The 20,250-nt window shown below is 37.4% G+C and overlaps 1 protein-coding gene across 2 annotated transcripts in view; it reads right to left on the bottom strand.

The window, feature by feature from the left end:
* The window catches only part of BLOC1S5 (biogenesis of lysosomal organelles complex 1 subunit 5), a 68,326-nt gene that overhangs the window by 8,065 nt on the left and 40,011 nt on the right, over positions 1 to 20,250 (bottom strand). For both annotated transcript variants that reach the window (XM_042937947.1, XM_042937946.1), the window contains exons 4-5: positions 17,031 to 17,160; positions 8,945 to 9,003 (exon numbers count right to left, since the gene is read on the bottom strand). In XM_042937947.1, coding sequence (XP_042793881.1) covers positions 8,945 to 9,003; positions 17,031 to 17,160 — 189 coding nt within the window. The remainder of the gene's footprint in view (positions 1 to 8,944; positions 9,004 to 17,030; positions 17,161 to 20,250) is intronic.

Below are 20,250 nucleotides of genomic sequence, written 5' to 3'. Positions count from 1 at the left end.
AATTAACACATTTCTATTGTTTATCCTTTAATAAGTTTTGTGTTTTACACTGAAGTTAATTTAGAGGACTTCTAGTTACGTAGCCCGTCCCAGACAAAGGTGAAGTCGGCTATACACGTTTATTTAAAAAGCAAATTCCTAATAATTCAGAATCATTTAAGCTTTCTTTAGATGCTCAGCCCGTCCAACTCCCTGGGAGTAATGAAATATTACTGCACTTAAATAATGAGAGTAGAGCAACTGCAGATGAAACCTGAATTAGTTCCAATCCATTCTTCTATGTTATCTTTTCTTGGTACTTAAACTTGCATATGTTTTTATTTGTACTTAAACTTTTTTATACTGTGGGGGCATTGGGAGCCACTAGAATAGTTGCCAAAGAAACAAAGACAGCATTGCATTTCTGGAATTGATCGTGATATGTGATTTTTATAAAGCTCTTCCAGACTTACTTTATGCTTAAAACTTTTCTGAACTATGTATCTATTGCTTCATGTGAGAAATTTTTCAAAATTATAAAAAAAAGCATTTTTAATCAACTATGACTCAAACCTGATTGATAAATCCGTCTATACTATTTAAATAGTCAAAGATCAAATTAGATGAAGTTATTAATAAATTTGCATAAGAATCAAAAGCAAACTAAAATATTATTACTCATTACCATAACATTAATTTGGATAATAGGTGCTTCCTTTTTTTTTTTTAAAAAAAAATAATTGATGTACTTAAATTTATTAATCTCTTCTTTTTTTCCTTTGGTGGTGTAATATTTCTTAAATTTTTAATTTTTTTTTTACCGGTGTGACTACATACATAAAGTTAAAAAGAACACCACCTGCATTTTTTTTTCTTATTATTCTTTAACATCAGGTTTATTAATTAAAAATAATTTTGTTGGGGGGATGTTAAAACCAGGTCTATTCTAGGTATAAAATACTGTACATACACTGCTCCTATAGACCAATTTCCAAGGTCACACAGTGAGAACAGGGTAGAGTAAGGTTAAAAATCCAGTTTTCTACTCTTTTTGCTATATAATGCTATTTAAACGAAATATTTAAATTATTAGTCTCTCAGGATCAGCAATGTTTTAAAAATGACAGAAACTAATAAGTATTTTACATTCCAGTTTCAAAAGTAATTAAGAGCTTTAAAAAACCTGACTGAATATGCCTGAACAGGCAGAAAAAAAAATCCATAGGCACACACTGTGTACCACCCACTTGGGGACTTATATGTGGGACTCCTGCTAATTTTCAAAACAAAGGTGGAACTAACTTTGCACTAGTTTTTCTTTTTCTAGCAAGAGGTCATATGAAAAAGCACGTGGCATTAAAAATCAAGTCACCCCAGACCAGACGAGTTCACTGGTGATACTACCAAACATTTAAAGAAGAATGAACATTAATCCTTCTCCAACTCTTCAAATAACTGAAGAGGAGGGAAGACTTCCCAACTCATTCTATGAGGCCATCAATGTCTTGAGACCAAAGCCAGACAAAGACACTATAAGAAAAAAGAACTGCAGATCAATATTCCTGATGAATACTAGCAAGCTGAATTCAACAGCATATTAAAAGGATCATACACCATAAACAAGTGTTTTTGGACCATAAGGATGGTTCAATACATGCAAATCAATAAATGAAATATACTACATCAACAGAATGAAGGGGGAAAAACACAAAATCATGTCAATCTCTGCAGAAAACACATTTGACAAAGTTCAAGACCCTTACATGATAAAAACACTGCACAAACTAGTAATAGAAGGAAACTATCTCAACATAATAAAGGCCATAGGTGAAAAACTCACAGTTAGCCTCATATCCAGTGGTGAAGAACTGAAAGCTTTCCCTCCAGTAGCAGGAAGGAGACAGCGATTCTGCTTTTACCACTTCTACTCAACATAGTATTAGAAGTCCTGACCAGGGCAATTTGGATAGAGAGAGAGAGAGAGAGAGAGAGCGAGCAAGCATCCAAATCGGAAAGAAAGAAGTAAAATTATCTGTTCTTACAGACAACATGATATTATATGTAGAAAACCAGAAGATTGCAACAAAGAACTTACTAGAATAAACAAAGTCAGCAAATTTTGCAGGATACAAAATCAAAACTCAAAAATCAGTTGCATTTCTATACTCTTAACAATGAACAATCCAAAAAAGGTATTAAGAAAATTCCATTTACAACAGTATTGAAAAGAATAAAGTATTTGGGAATGAATTTAACCAAGGAGGAAAAAAGACATACACTGATAACTATAAAACATTCCTGAAAAAGAAATTAAAGACACAGTCATTGGAAAGTCATCTCATGTTCATGGACTGGAAGATTTAATGTAGTTAAGATGTCAGCACTATCCAAAGTGATTTGCAGGGTCAATGGCATCCTTATTAAAATCCCAATGATGTTTTTTGCAGAAATAGAAGAATTCATCCTAAAATTCGTATGAAATCTCAAGTGACACCAAATAGCCAAATCAATCCTGAAAAAAGAAAAGTTGGTCTCACACTCTATTAACCATGTGTCCAGGAGGCTTTGACATCTGGGACCCTTTTCGCCCTGGAGAGACTGTCCCTCCCAGGGCCAGCCTATTCCTAGAGATAGTAAACAACTCCCCCATAGCATACCTTTTATATGCAAGCTAACCAGCCCAGAGCCTATACCCCAACCACCTCTACTGGGCTCTCACCCTCTGGGCCACTATCCACCTGCCCTAATCACACAAGGTCAGATAGCCAGGGAGAGCCCTATGCCCCAGAGTCTGCTGAAATCATTCAAATTAGCCAATCCTAAACCTGTTAATCCTGCCTCACATGTTCCTTCCTGCTGCAACTACAATAACCCATTTTCCCTGCTCTGCCTCCTGACTAACTCTGGTGCTTCCTCATAGGGTCCCATGTGCATGGCAGGCATCCTCTTCTTGGGAACTATGAGTAACAAACAACCTTTCTATGGCAACCACCCCCTAATCTGTTGGCCTCACCATATCTGAATAATAATAAAACCTACATTTTATAAAATACATTTCCTGATTTCAAAACTTACCACGAAGCTACTATAATCAAAATAGTGTGGTACTGCCACAGAGATAGAGAGACCATCAGAATAGAAGAATTAAGAAATAAACCCCTGCATATAAGGTCAAGTAATTTTTGATAAGGGTGTCAAAACCATTCAATAGGGAAAGGGCAATCCTTTCAACAAATGGTGCTGGGAAAACTGGATATCCACATGCAAATAAAAATGAAAATGGACCCTTGCATCATATACGAAAATTACTCAAAATGGGTCAAAGATCTAAATGTTAAGTCCTAAAACTATAAAATTCTTAGAAGAGAGGGATGTTTCAAGACATTGGATTTGGCAATGACTTATTTGTTAGAACACCAAAAGAATAGACAACAAAAGTAAAAATAAACTGAACTTCATCAAAATTAAAAACTTTTGTGTATCAAAGGACTCTATGAACAGAGTGAAAGTCAACCCATAGAATGGGAGAACATGTGTGTAAATCATATATATGATAAAGGGTTAATATCCAAACTATATAAAGAACTCCTACAATTCAACAACAACAAAAACAATCTGGTTTAAAAAATGGACAAAGGACTTGAATGAACATTTCTAGAAAGAAGATACACAAACAGCCAATAAGCAAAGGAAAAGATACTCAACATCATTAATCCTTAATGAAATGTAAATTGAAACCATAAGAGACCATCTCACACCCATCAGGACTGCTGCTACCAAAGAAACAGAAAATAACGAGTTGACCAGGATGTGAAGAAAATGGAACCCTTGTGCACTGCTGAAGGGACTATAAAGTAATGCAGCTGCCATGGAAAACAGGAAATTTTCCTCAGAAAATTAAAAACAGAATTACCATTTCATCCAGTAAGTCCACTTTTGAATATATACCCAGAAGAACCATGCACTCATGTTAAAAGCAGTGTTATTCACAAAAGCGAAAAGGTGGAAGCAACCCAAGTATCCACAAATGAACAGATACACAAATATGGAATATACATACAATGGAATACTAGTCATCCTTAAAAGGGAATGAAATTCTGATACTTGCTACAACACAGAGGAACCTTGAAGACACTATGTTAGAGAAATAAGCCACTCACAAAAAGATAATGTTGTATGATTCCACTTAGAAAAGGTGCCAAGAGTAGTCAAATTATAGAGACAGAAAGTAGAATGGTGGTCGCCAGGAATGGAGGGGGAGGGTGGGGATGGGCAGCTAGTGTTCAATGAGCACAGTCTCAGCTGGGGAAGATAAAAAGTTCTGGAAATGGATGGTAGTAATGACTGTAGAATAGGAGTATACTTAATGCCACAGATTTGCACACTTAAAAATAGTTAAAATTTATGTTCTGTGTATTTTACCACAACAAAAAAATTCTCAAATCAGGTTTCAGAGTGTTCCTCCTAAATGAAATTAACTGCATTTCTTAAATAAGTGGATACGTTTGTTTTTCTCAAGATAAAATTAGAAAATGCCAACTTTAAAAAAATGAGGGGCTTCCGGGGGGCTCAGTTGGTTAAGCCTCCAACTTTGGCTCAGGTCGGGATCTGATGGTTCATGGGTTTGAGCTCCACATCAGGCTCTGTGCTGACAGTTCAGAACCTGCAGCCTGCTTCGGATTCTGTCTCCCTCTCTCCCAGCCCCTCCCCCACTCATGCTCTGTCTCTCTCTCCCTTTCTCTCTCAAAAAGTAAACATAAAAAAAAGAAAATGAAGAGAAAGTTTATTAATACACCATAACTGTGTACCAGAAGTACTTAGCTCTAATGATTTCATCTCTTTCTACAAGAGAGAAAGAACTAGTAATAAAAATTGGCTTACATATACCTCTTTAGAGATAAATTTAAACAGGTCTATAAATGAACTCTGGGATACATAAAAGTTTTGCATATATTATGTCTAAGTGATTCTTAACTGGGGTGGGGGGAGGTGGATTTTGACCCTCTTGTCCCTCAAATTTTTGGTTATCACAGCACAAGAGGACGGGCTACTGGCATCTAGTGGGTAAAAGCCAAGGATGCTAACATCCCACAAAGCACAGGACAGCTTCCACAACAAAGAATTATCTGTTCCAAAATGTCAATACTGCAGAGGCTGGGAAACCCTAGTCTAAGGGAAAACTCTGAATAAGCCAATGAGGGTCTAAGGCCCTTTCAAACATCTGTCAATAATACGCTGTCACTAATTTTACCTATGCCTTACACCAACAAATAAAGAATTTAATTCATTTAGTAAGAAGTGTCAGAATAACTGCCATCATAAGGATTTTAAATAGAATACTACATACTGATCTATTTGTATTTTTAAGCTCTATCAAGAATAATGGATATGCTATTTCACTGCTCTCATGAAAAAAATCATGCAGGGGTATAACCAAATCTAATAAATTTCTAGAGACAAGATGAATTAAAGGATTCATGTTTATTTTATTATCATGTCCAGTCTGGTTGAATACGGCTTCACAAACTGACACTTGTGCATGAACCTAAGTTTAAACTACTTATAGATATTAACAGCTCGTTTCCCTTGATGGAATATTTTTCAGAGTCAGTTAATTTTCTAAGCTAGTTGTATTTTCATTTCGCTACTCTTAATGCTAGCTTCCAAAATGCAGCTTTGCGTTAGTGGGTACTTTTTCAAGACATATGTCAAATAACTGGGGAATGTGCATTTATTGTTCTTCTGAATGTACTTTTAGGTATCAATTGTGGGAAGTGTAATTTGGATGAATGACGTTTATCATAATTTACTTCCCACAGAATTCCACAAATTGTCTTGACATAAAAGAATTAATGATTAATGGCAATAGTCTATTTTATTCCATTACTACTCCCATCTTTCTTTGTCCTGAGAGGTATTCAAATATACAAAATGTAGCCAAAAGTATAACCAAGGGCAACAATTACCATTAGATTGTAAAATGAAGCTACAGGTCGATTTTTCTTTGTACGCCTTTGCTAGATAAAACATTAAACTTTATGTCTACATCTTTTATATACATATATATGTAATCTGAAACCTCTGCCATGTCAGTTTCAGCAAAAACCAGATACAGCAGTAAAAAAAAAAAAGTCCTTAAAGATACATATTTCAAATATTCTGCTAATTAGAGAAGTACTAGAAAAGAAACAAAGACTAAAAGTTTATTGCCCTGAAAGGATATAAGGAATTTTTACTTTTCTCTGAGCTCTGAGAAATACATTTTGTGTAACATTCAGCTGGTTAATTTTATTAAATTATCGTGAGAAAATATTCAGAACAGTTTTTTTTTTTTTTTTTAACGTTTATTTATTTTTGAGACAGACAGAGCATGAACAGGGGAGGAGCAGAGAGAGAGGGAGACACAGAATCTGAAACAGGCTCCAGGCTCTGAGCTGTCAGCACAGAGCCCGACGCGGGGCTCGAACTCACAGACCGTGAGATCATGACCTAAGCCGAAGTCAGATGCTTAACCGACCAAGCCACCCAGGTGCCCCTAGAACAGATTCTTATACATGTAGGTTTCATAAATGGCATACTAATTCTTAGTGAAACACATTTCAGTACATTGTATTGTGTATTCCACATTAAAAAATGGTTTAGTAACATTCTCTAACATAATACCTGTAAGAAGTATATTTAAGATCAACATAATCTAAGGGCTTTTATTATTTCTTGAGGCCATTTTTTTTTTTCTTTCAAACCATGTGATGGTATCTTAGTATCTTTTAATTTAGAAAATCATGAATGGGCAGGATTCCCAATGCTTCACCAACTCTAACCAGACCACAGCAGGGCTCTTATCCGCACAGTGAACACCTGCACCTTAAACAAACGACTGGGCTGAAAGGGGAGAAATGGTGCCTTACATTTGGAGTGAGAGACAATCTGCAAAGCTGTTTCATGTAGATTACGTAATACAATTTATCTGGTAAGGAGAGAATCAACCTATCAGGTAAGCAAAACCGGTATTTATTTTGCAGATGAGGAGCTTGAAGGGCAAGGACCTGTCCAAGGGCAAACGGCTGGCTGACAAAAGGAACTACCACAAGTAGAAGACGCCAGTTACTTCTTCACCTAAGCCGGCCATTCTCCTGCCTATATACAGTTAATACACCAAATGTGATAAAAGTTCCAAGTGACAAGAGGAACGATTCCAATTATAATTTTAGGTTAGTTATGCTCAATAATGACAAAAATTGCCATTTAATCACAATCATAACTGCACTGACAATGTCTTAGGAAGACCAATAATGTGTGAGTGCACATTCACATGAATCTGCTTAAATCACATAGCAACGTGCTACCACAACTCTTTTTTATTTTATTTTGAAAACCAAGAGAATTGCTTATTTACAGGAATAGCCAGTACAGCCAGCGTTCTATCCACTAGTATTTCTGTTTAAACAGAAATACTCCTGATGCCCTCAACAACAAACTGTTCAATACAGCATTCAAGACTCTACAATTATCTCTGGAAATACCCATTTAGATACTCTACATGTCAGCTGCGTGAGACTGCTGACTTCTCACATCTTTTACCTTTGCTTACACTGTATCCCTCGCCCTACAATATCTTTCTTCCCATCCTCTATCAAACTGAGTTCCTACCCACTACTCAAGGCTGGGCTTGAATGTCACCATCTTCTGAATACATTAGCCAAGATCCTACAAAGTTCTTCGGAACTTGATCACAGCTCTTAGTTTATCCTACACTGCACTAGTGTTAGTGGTTTGGGGCTCCCTCTTCTAGACTGCTAGTTCCTGAGTGTATGAACTGCCTTACACTTAACAAATTGAAATATCGCCACTGGCACCTTGCAGAGGAGAGAACTAAAGAAACACATCCGGTGTCAGCCTGGCATGGCCTATGTAAGGTCCTGTGCTTGTCTTTACAGTGTTCTCTGGACATGATGCAAGCATGACACCGTAACAGATGATCCTGCCCGTGGCCTTGCCTTGCCATTTTATCAACATGCTCAACGGCCCTGCCTCCTGACCCAGCCTGCTGTGACCTTACACCTCTCGGGCAGCCTTCCCACCTGCCTGAAATGTTAAGTCCTTTCACTAAGGCCTAATTCACCAAATTGCTGAATTTTAAACTCTGTATCAATATTTAGAGTTGAGCAGAGGGTACAGAAATGTAAACTCTGGCATGGTTTATTCCACTGTATTTTTATATACAGTGCAGATCTGAACTATTATTGTGGATTAACCACAGCACATTCCAGAGAAATGGAGATAGCAACACTTATTTACCCATAAAAGACACTATATTCAGAGTGACTCAGTATTTTCAGCATTTCTTAAAAAGTGTATCTTTATTAGTTCAGAACAATGAATAAGTTATAAAAATACTTTATGGAAACTGTAAGTGAAAATAGCAAATGATCACAGGACCTTAAATTCTTGTGTTGTTTTTCTACATCTAAACTTACTTAAGATATACTTTCAATAAGCAAAGCACTACCCAGCAAGTGTTTCGCATACTCTTATGACTATTCATTAAGTAACCCATCCATGGGCATGAATGCTTCCTTTTCTAGAAGAAATACACATAACATACTCATCAGTGCTTCAGGCTCAAAGAAAAGATTTATATTCCCAATCTGGTAGGCATTTTTTGTTCCATGTAAAAGTCTTATTCTCTCTCCTCAATGAGACAAATACTGCTTTCAGGGAATAGTTGGAAATGTTGAAAAGGAAAAAAAAAAAGAGATCTGCAATTTGAATTATAAAAATATGGGTGGTACAATCAAGTGTTCATACCTCCTTAACACATCTTCAATGAATTAGCCATTTTTAAACTTTTTAAATCACTGCATAAAGAAAACAAATTCAGAGACTTTTTAAATAAAAAGCAACTGCTAATAATATGATGATAATAGGAGCTGTAGGTCCCATTATCCAAATGATGTACTTTTACCTTCTTTCGTTCCTGCTCCTTCTGTTGGAGTCTACAGACTGCGTCAGAAGCTGTTTGCACTGAAATAAAACAGACAATGGGTTTTCAACCAGCAGCCCTTGTTCAAGACTTAGCTAAAAGAAACACCCCCAAAACTTGAATTGTTTTAGATCTCAAGAAACTATGCAAAAAAACTGATATTATTTTGGTTGTGATAGGCTGGCTAGAAGGGAAAAAAGAAGTTTTGCCAATATATTTAGGATGTCATAATTAGAACCAACATCATTCATGAGCCTTGAGGTATAAGCCAAGGGCATTTAGGTACTAATTCCAATGGCAAGTTGTCAACAATGGCTTCAGAATCCTCTAAAAAGATATAAAATGCCTGATAAATTTATCATTACATTCTCATTATGTCTACAGTGTCTCTCTGATTCATTAGCCCTCCCTCTCCCTTTTTCTCATTCATACAAACTTCTCTCTTGCAGGCAGTACTTGGTACCCATAAGGCTTCAACAACTTCCCATTCCTGCTTCTGCTCTTGCCTGCTAGTTCATCCTGACTGCCACTGCCAGATTCAAATAAATTTCTCTGGACTGTTTCCTTCGAGTGACTTCCCTTTCTAATGAACCACAACTGCTCATGATAATTATTAGAGTTATTTATTATTACTATGTGCCCAGACCTGTCCTAAGTACTTTCCATGTATTACTCCTCTCAATCCCATCTTCCTAAATTAGGAGAGGATCACTATCCCATTTCACAGATTTCTGGCATCTGTAAAAACCTGAGGTACAAACAGTAGGTAATATGACTAATAAGTGCAGAAAGCAGGTTGTAAGGGGCGCCTGGGTGGCTCAGTCAGTTGAGTGTCCGACTTCAGCTCAGGTCATGATCTCACCGTTCGTGAGTTCGAGCCCCATGGTGGGCTCTGTGTGGACAGCTCAGAGCCTGGAGCCTGCTTCAGATTCTGTGTCTCCCTCTCTCTCTGCCCCTTCCCCACTTGCATTCTGTCTCTCTCTCTCTCAAAAACTGGATAAAAATTTTTAAAATTTTTTCAAAAATAAATACAATCAGATCCCTGCCTCTAAAGGCATGGCTCATACCCTCAACATTCTCCTCTTGTGATCTCATCAATGAAACTGGTTTTCATCCATTAGTTCTTCAGACCTCTTCATTTACTGAACCCATTTTATTTCTGTATACAAGTGTTTTCACTTCACTGTTTTGCACGCAGGTGACAGGGAGCTGTAGTCAAATGTACAGTTGAGCACTTAGTTGTGTAACTTGCATGTTTGCTTGCTCACTCATTCACTTGCCAAATACCGAGTGAGCATCTGCTATGAGCCAGGCACTGTCACTGTTGCTTTTCCTAACACCTCAGCACCTCAGTTCGTCATTTGTAAAATTAATGGAACAACTAATGAGAGGACTTCAGAACTGACATTAAGTGAGATAACAGAGTGGATACTAGGCTGACAAGTAATTTAAATACTAATAGCACTTAGAGCAGTTCCTCACACATTGTAAGCAGTCAAGGAAGGTTGTTATTAATATTGTTCTACTTACTATCCCTACTGAAAATGCTTTCCTTAGTCCTGTCTCCTAATGACAATGTTTTACTTGTCTTAAGAGAACAGTTTATGGTGTCCTGCCTTCATAATAAAGCCCTCCTAGATTAATGCTTTCCCTATAAGGATTTTCTCTTATTTGAAATTCCTTTACCAGGTATGTGGGTATTTCACCACTTTACCTTGCATTTGCTTACACAGAGGTTTAGTAGTGTTTCACAACATGCCTTCCTCTCCTACCCAAACCTAGTCCCGAATAGGTCCCAAGTTCTTCAGCAGGGCAGGGACTGTGACTTCCCTTTCAGAAAAATGTTAGGTCCCTCCCTGTGAGAATATGGTAAAAGAGGAGGATTCTGCTTTTAAAAAGTAATGTTTTTATCAGTAGCCATTTATTTTAGTTATATCAAAGATAATATTTTAGCCCTGAAAATTATGTTCCCAATCATTGTTTGTTCTAACAGAAAAGATGAAAACAAAACAAAATGGGAGCTGATTAGATCTGCCTTCTTTCTGTGGCATATTAATATTACATCATTCTTCCCAAGCAGTGGTTCTATCATTTCCTGATTGGATTTTTTTCCCCCTGACTCTGAACATAACTTAAAAAAAAATCCATTCTGTGGTCTTTGGGTGCTTCATCATTTTCAGATCATTCTGGGCTTAACCTAAGAGAAGAATTACAAGACTATGACATTATTTTGTCATCTGTTATGTCCTTTAAAATTTTAATTAGAACACATCTGACAAAGGCACACTTTTGTTTCTTACAGGGATTGTCTTTGTGCTCAGACAGAACGCCCATTTTTAGAAATTTCAGTCCCTTAGAAGTTGCTGACTTTTTAATTCTTTAGCCACACAATAAGAAAGGTTTACATCCTAAATTTAATGAAACCTGCTTTTCTAAAATACAAGACAATCACGTGACCATACCAAACATTCCTTCTTCATGATTAGAGACCCCAAGAGGAAAAGGCCTATTATTCAACCTTCCTATCACTTCCACATCACTTACTGGTTGTACCTAATGCAGCAGGAAGCCGTTTCCCCTGTTGTCTGCGTTTCAGGAGACCATACTTATTTTAAAGAGTCAAGAAATGTCAAATTACTTTCTCTCAACCAAAAGATTTTTTGAAATTAGCACCACATACAGTAGTGTCACATATGATAGGTGACAATGTCCCGACTGTCCTCACACAAGAAAAACAAATACATTCTATCATGATGGGTATGTGTGAACCTCAAATACATACATAAGCAAGTAACTTTGGCTTGGTATTAGATGTTAGCTGAATTCTCATTCATTCATCTCAAGGAACAAATAATTACTTCGGAACTCCACTGTTTTAGGTGCCAGGGGTACTGGAGAGAACAATCAGAGTCCCCGAACTCATGGAACCTATATTCTGGTTGAGGAGACAGATAGCATATAAATACTTAGCATGCCAGGTTGGGGTGGATACTCTGGAGGAAAAAGCAAGGTAAAGAGACCAGAGAATGCCAGAGCGAGGGAACATGATTATTACAGAGTAGCTAAGAAGGTCTCACTGTTGACACCTGAGCAGAGATGGATGGGAAATGAGAATGTACAAATATCTGACAAGAGTATTCAATGGAGCGCGTGAGTGAGTCAGTCAGTTAAGCTGCCAACTTTCGCTCAGACCATGATCTTGCAGTCCGTGGGTTCGAGCCCCACATCAGGCTCTGTGCTGATGGCTCAGAGCCTGGAGCCTGCTTTGGATTCTGTGTCTCCCTCTCTCTCTCTCTCTCTCTGCCTCTCCCCTGCTTGCGTTCTGTGTCTCTCTCTCGAAAATAAATATTAAAAAAAATTAAAAAAAAGAAAAAAAGGCTGACAAGAGTATTCCAGAGGAAGCAAGTGCAAAGGCCCTGAAGTGGAAGCATGTTTGGCACATAGTAGAAGAATAAGGAGGCCAGAGTAGCTCGAATGAAGTGTGGGAAAAGAAAATGGAAGGAAATAAAAGAGTGGGCGCCATTATGTAGAATCATCTAGGCCACTGTGAGGAGTCTGGCTGTTCTGTAAGCAAGAGGAGGAGATTCTGATATAGTAATGACAAGAGCCAAATTACATTTCAAATGGATCATTCAGGCTCCTATGTGGAGAACAGATTATAGGCAGGAAAGGCATAAAGATGAGTTATGTGGTTACTAGAACAATCCAGGTGAGAGATCAGAGTGGCTTAGACCAGGGTGGCAGCAGTTAGTGAAGTGGTGAGGATGGTCAGATCCCAGTTATGTTCTCAAAGTTGTGCCCAAAAAATCTGTTAGTAAGCTACATGTGAGCAGAGGTAGGGAGAACAGAAAAGGGAGAGGCAGTGAGTGAAGAGGATGCTGGTAAAAATTCTAACTAGTAAAGTGCTATAAAATTTTTGGTTAATTTTAGGGACCTGGGTAGTTCAGTCAGTTGAGCATCAGACTCTTGATTTTGGCTCAGGTCATGATCCCAGGGTCGTGGGATCAAGCCTCATGTTAAGCTTTGCTCTGAGTGTAGAGCCTGCTTAAGATCTCTCGATCTCTCTCTCTCTCTCTCTCTCTCTCTCTCTCTCTCTCTCTCTTCCTCTGCCCCTCTCCCCTGCTCGGGCTTTCTCTCTCTCCCTAAAATAAAAAAAATAAAAATTGGTATTTTAAATCATTGACTTCTTAAACATTTCTAGGTAGAGACAGACTGAAGGAAAACCACACAAACTTAGTCTCCTAAATCACTCACAAAATAAATAAAAAGTTAAAAAAAAATAAGAGATAAAAAATTCCATCACTTACTGAACAAGGAAAAATTATAATTGTATACTATAAACTTTGAAATGTGGTATGATGGCCAAGAACTGAGATTCCTAACCCCTAATTATTTCATCCCCCAAAAGTCAGAAAAAGAAAATAAGTTGACAAAATTGTTAGAACTCTAATATGCTTTAATTTGTACAGAAACAGATATGAGGGGTGGAGAAAGGCTCACAATATGTGAGAGACAGATGAAACAGACACAGCCTCCCTTCTGAAAGAAAACCTAATAAAATTGTCCATAGGTGCTCCGTTATACAAAATCTCTCTTTATTAAAAGAGAGCAAACATATTGCGTGAAATAAAAATTGAAAGTACAGGGCTAAGGAAACAAACAGAATTATAATATCATCGTTAAAGATCCAGTAAACAAATGAGAAGGAAGTCAAGAGTCTAAGACTAAATAAATAAGTGGCAGCATTAGGACTTCAGGACAGAAAGCAAATACTATAAACCTTGATCAAGTTAAAATTCACAAGTGAGGTTGGGGAAGAGAGTGGTGAGGGAAGCTGTGAATGTCTGAATGCCTCCAACTCTCAAGGCATTAATTAATGCAGAAATAATGACATCATGACTCTAACTTCTAAATGTTTTTTATAATTATTTTTCCTTGAACGATCTTTTAGTAAATACTATCTTTTATGCAAAAGTGACACTTATTTTAAGGTATTTCCTTCAGTTTTAAGTATCTGTTGCATTAAATTCAAATAAAATTAAAAATTAATACCTAAGCTTAAAAGGTGTATGACCCTCCCCATAAGACAAAACAAACAAACAAACAAACAAAAACAAAACAAAAATAAAAACAAAAAAAATAGAGGTGCCTGGGTGGCTCAGTCGGTTAAACATCTGACTTCAGCTCAAGGTCATGATATCGCCAGTCTGTGAGTTCCAGCCCTGCGTCCAACTCTGTGCTGACAGCTCAGAGCCTGCTTGGGATTCTGTGTCTCCCTCCCTCTCTTCCCCCTCCCCACTGGCATGTTCGCTCTCTCTTTCTCCCTCTCTTTCTCAAAAATACACATTAAAAAAAAAAGTGTATGATCTCATTATCAAATGCGCTCTCTCCCTCATACCGGCCCAGCTATTCATTCAGCTATCATGTCTCTATCCATCCTTCTATTTGGATTTACACAAAGATGTCTAAAATGATGTTCACCAATGTTAAAAAGCAATGGTTATTTTCAGGTAGTTACTAGGGTGATTTATTGCTTTCTTCCCCCCTTTTTTTTTTCTTATTACTTAAACATACATCTTTCTGCTTAAATAATAATAAAAAAACAAAGTCATGTCTCTCTAAAAAAAAGAGGGAAGCAGGTAAGGAAAGAAAATTAATTTCCTATGACCGTGTTAGTTAACGTAAGGAAAACCCACAGGCTCTGTCCTTCTTACTCTAAAATCAAGGTCTAGGTCCTTAATACTAAGGCAAGATCTCCAGATAACAAATGTGGTGAAATCCGTAAGTCTATTAAATAATTAATAAGCAGGGCATAGACACTAATACTGTTTTCAGGATTAAAAAATAACATAAAGGCTGCCTCTTTTTTAATTTTTAATGTTTATTTATTTTTGAGAGAGACAGACAGAGTGTGAGCAGGGAGGAGCAGAGAGAGAGGGAGACACAGAATCCCAAATAGGCTCCAGGCTCTGAGCTGTCAGCACAGAGCCCGAAGTGGGGCTTGAACCCACAAACTGCGAGATGATGACCTGAGCCGAAGTCGGACGCTTAACCGAGCCACCCAGGTGCCCCCATAAAGGCTGTATGTTGATGACTTTATACCACAGGTAAGTTTTTGTTCTAAAGCTTCTGGTCATCAAATCCAAAGACACTATACAAGGTGGGTGGCCACACAGCCAAAAGTGGAAACAGTTCCAAGCTGAGGATTCTGTAATAGGTCTACATTCCAATAATTCAAGATGTCCCCACCTTACTGCTCCACAGTTACCTAGCTCTGCGCAACATGTGAGACCAGCAGCCAGAGGTCCACAGCTGCAGAGTTCTGAGCGGCACAGCTGACCGCACCACCAGCACAGGAAGAGATAAATGTGACAGCTGTATTAACAGGCACAAAACAAAACTTAACTCATCACTAGGCTTGTAGAGTACTACTTAGACCAGAATATACTCCACTACATTCCATATAAGCTGGCTTGCATGATTTTGTACAACTCCTTGATGAATCAGTATCGAAAATAAACAAGCCAGCACTCTGACTTAAAATGTCAGATTTTTAAACGTGCAATTCCCTGGGAACGACAGATGGGCCCAGGCAAAGCTTTAAAATTAAAGCACATAATCATCTCCATTCTACCCATGCTCGTAATACTTAGCAGAAAATACTTGGGCTGAAGCCTACTGAAGAAGCCTTCCATGCTTCTAGCAGGAAAACACCTCCAAAGCCATTTTTTAGGTCCACAGAGCTAATTACACCCAGAGTAGTCCACAGATCTTAAAACCTTAATTATCAACTTTGGATTTTATGTGTTTTAATTCTTCATTTCAGGATACACTTACAGTCTGAATTCCATTTTACTAGTAATACTTTTCTATTTCATTGTGGAGACTACTTTTAAGAGGCTAGTCTTCACATCAGAAGTTATGTTAGCCCAAGAATGAATTAAATCAAAATAACCATTCACAGATTTTTACCAAGTTTTACCCAATTTATCTTTATGACTCAAAGTGTAGAAAAGAACAGTTACAGGCACATCTCAAATGCATACATAAGTAGTCTTACTAATAATCGAGTTTTTTAGTATAATATCTACAATGTTTGTCAGGGTTAAGGAAGTAATAGTCTGAACAAACAAATGATGTGTGTACTAAGATGCAAAAGCCTACAGTCAATTTTAGACTTTCTGCTGTTTCGTTCAAAGATACCAAATGTAATCTTGGGGCATTAATTCTCTCCAAGCCCCTTTTAACATTAGAGTACATGAGACTAACTTGGACCTGAATACAAACACTTGCTAATTTCAATTATTAACCAAATCTCCGTACTGTATTCCTTCACAGGTCATTATATTACTGGCTAGTTTTGTTTTCTCCCCACCCCCCCCCCCCCCGCCCCCCAGAAAGGTACTTTTTCATTTGCACTTCAGTAATCCATCATTATTTGCCAGCATTATCTACCCTCACACAAGCTGAACAGTGTCAGTATGGATCTAGATCCAAGGAGAAACCTTGAGTTTTTGATATACTTCTAATTTTAAAATCAGTTAGTAATAAAACTCCTTTTATTTTATATGTTTAATAAGGATTCTTTTTTAATGTGTCTCCACATTACAATATTTTGCTTAATGAAAAAAGTTATAAAATGTTTACAAACATTTATGATGGGATCCTTTTTTAAAAAGAGTTAAAAATTCTAGTATCCTGTTTGAAAAACAAAGTTTCATTTCACTGCCTAATTCTTAGTCATCAAACTTCTTATGCATAATTAAATTTAAAAAAAGGTAAATAATGCTACAATTTTCTCACATCCTAAAAGGACTGCTTATCTGTGTACCCCCGATGCACACATCTCACTTTGGAGATTAATGCTCTCAACATCATTGGCAACACACATTAATCACTAGATAGTCACATGCTCTGTGACAGGGCTTCCATTTTATAGGTTTTGATTAAGAATTCTCTCTCCACCTACCACCAAAACACTGAAGGAAATACATTTTGGCATAGCATTCTTTTGAAATAAAACAGCATTAAAAAACAAAACAAAAACACACAAAAAATGCTGGCTTACATCTCTGGAGAACTTGGCTTAAGTCGTCCTGCATTATTTCTCTACATTTGGGAAGAGTATGTTCATTTGTTTCATGGATCATATTCTTCAAATTTTCAAGAACTCGCATTTCTCGAAGACCCCGTTTTTCCTATTAAAAGAAAGTAAATTATGAATACATATTGTGTCTTAAATCTCAGTAATTACTTTCTGGGATTTCCACCCAGGTTTTGGTTATATGTTATTACTGAAATTTACACAGCTTTCTTCCAATTATTTGGCAATAAATGAAGTCACAACCTGGAGGCATTTTTTAATTATGAAATGCTTCAAAAGCTGCAGTAATATTTTTATAACAATGTTTAAAAATGGGCACGAGAAGGGGCGCCTGGGTGGCTCAGTTGGTTAAGCGTCTAGTCAGCTCAGGTCATGAGCTCGCCATTCATGAGTTCGAGCCCCACACTGGGCTCCCTGCTATCAGTGCAGAGCCTGCCTGGAATTCTCTGTCTCCTTTTCTCTCTGCCCCTCCCTCTCCCCCTCTCTGTCAAAAACAAACATAAAAAAATTTTTTTAATGGGCATGAGAAATAGTAAATGAACCAAAAGAGGCCTAGATTGCCACATACTTCATTCTGTACAGCAGGGAAATTAAGACACCCTTGATCTAATTTTACTTTTGTTGTTTTTATATAAAATACATAATAGGTCCTACTATTATGCTGTTTTTAAAACTAATTCCATTTTTCTAAAAAATGCGTCATAAAGGGAATACTTTCCTATGCAGAAAAGAGTTGACACTGACCACTGTCCTTAGAAAGGCCTGCTTGCATGGTTGGCCTTTGGCTGGGGGCTAGAAACTTGACCAGTAAATAGTTCCCTACGCTGGTAGAAAACTTTCTATAAATGAAAAGACACATCCTTTCTTCTGGGAGTTTGGAATTTTGATACATGCTGGGCAGAGAGTGCCTACTTGACCAGTCGCCAATCAAATCCCTGGACTCCTATACTCAGGTGAGCTTCTCCAGTAGACATTTCACATGTGTTGTCACAGCTCATTGCTGGGGGACCGAAGAACATCTGTGTGACTCCACTGGGAGAGGACTCTGGGAAGCTTCTATTTGGTTTTCTCCAAACTTCTTGTCACACACCTGTTCCCTTTGTTGATTTTGCTCTATATCCTTTTGCCATATTAAAGCCTAGCTACCAATATGACCATATGCTAAGGCCTATTTAGTCAGTCGCTGAACCTGGATGTGGTCCTGATCCCTAACACACCCTGCTTCAGAAAGCAGACTTTAACACTACCTACCACTACACTTGAGGGTAGGCCAGTGACTTGGTTCCAAGGAACAGAGTAGGGAAAGAGAAAAATATTAACTGCACGGTGGAGACAATGAACGTTGACATCATCAGTGATGTCATGGTGATAACATGTACCCTCTGATGTAATGTGACAAGAAGGGCACTTCCCCAAAACCCATAACCCCAGTCTAATCTGAAAAAAAACACCAGACAAACCCAGATTGGGGGACATTCTACAGGATACTGGCCAGTATTCAAGACTGTGAAAGTCATGAAAAACATGGAAAGAGATAACTGTCACAGACCAAAGAAGGCTAGCAGGACTGACAAGTAAACGCAATGTGGTACCCTGGATAAGGTCCCAGAACAAAAAGACAACTGTAATGGAAAAACTGGTGAAACCTGAATAATGTCTGGTATTTCATCAATAGTAACATACCAATGTTAATTTCTTAGTTTTTACCCATTTAGTATGGTAATATAAGGCATTAATAGCGACAGAAACTGAGTGAGGGTAAGGTACAGGAGAACTCTTTATACTAACTGAGCAACTTTAATGTCAATCTGAAATTAATACAAAATAAAAAGTTCACTAAAAAAAGAAGGGCAGTTAACTTGACTGTAGAGAAGTAATAAGTTAGTTGTGACACTGGGGTTTTTGTTTTGTTTTGAGCCATTCTTATGGAGCAGCTATGGCTGGGTTTTTACTCTAATATTTCCATAGTAAAAAATTAAAAAGTCATACAAAAGTTGAGAAAGAATAAACAATGAATCCTGTACTTATCGCCAATCAACGATTCTTAACTCCTGGCTGATTTTGTTCCCCCTGTAACATTCCATACATCCTCCTACCCACAATCCTAGATTATTTTGAAGCAAATCCTGGACAGCATATAATTTCAACTGTAAATATTTCAACATCTATCTTTAAAAGACAAAGACTCTTCTTAAGAAAAAAAAAATACACCTCTCTGCCCCTTCTCCCCTCACTCTCACTCACTTACACACACACTCAATTCTTTAATATCATTAAATATCAAAGTCATATTCCCATTTCCTCAAATATCCCATTAATGTTCTTTTTGATCCCCATTTAAACCCAAATCTAAGGAAAACATATATTGCAATTGGTTAGTATGTTTCTTAATTTTTTTTTTTTTAATCTATAGATTTCCCCTCCATCACTTTCGTCTTTGCAATTTGTTGAAAAAAGTTGAGTCATCTGTTCTGCAGTTTCCCACAGTCTGTTATTTGGCTGAATGAATCCCCATGGTGTAATTTAACATATCCCTTTGTCTGTTCTCCTTCCTGTAAATTAGTAGTTAGAACTAGAGGCTTGATCAGATTCAGGGTTTTGTTTTGGTTTTTGTTTGCAGGAATATTTCAGAGGGAGGTGGGTTGTATACTTTCAGCAGGATGTTGGTAGCATTCCGTCTTCATTTATCAGCAGGAATAACCTCTGTAAAGGGAAATTTCCCCATAACCACTTGGTTACTCTGAGGAATGTTTACATATGCAAGGCAAAATAAAACACTTGATTACTTCCTCTTACTTAACAGTTTAACTTGTTTAACAAAAATAATGATATGGTTCCCTAGTATTCTCTAAAGGTTTCTGTTTGTTCTATGCATTCCTATGACTCATAGATTTAACAATTTTGAGGTTCTTCAAGCCATTACAGTATTTTTCCTTATTGGTGTTCAAACTGTCCTATTTTTGTCCAATGGGAGCCTAGTTAAGTTGGCTCTGCAATGCTTCAGACAAAATTCTATGTTCTTTAGTAACCTCTCTGCTTTTGATACGAATGGGTGCTCTAGGCTCACCTAGTACATTTCTAGACTCAGACTTGGAATCAGCAGGTCTCTAAATGCCACTATTTAGAAATCGTACTTAGAGAATGATCACTGGGGGTGCTCACTGCTACCATGTCAGTCATTATT

The sequence above is a fragment of the Panthera leo genome, chromosome B2 (assembly GCF_018350215.1).
Source record: "Panthera leo isolate Ple1 chromosome B2, P.leo_Ple1_pat1.1, whole genome shotgun sequence".
Classification (NCBI taxonomy): Eukaryota; Metazoa; Chordata; class Mammalia; order Carnivora; family Felidae; genus Panthera; species Panthera leo.
Note: the sequence above shows the minus strand (reverse complement) of the source record. Positions and strands in the feature narration are given on the sequence as shown.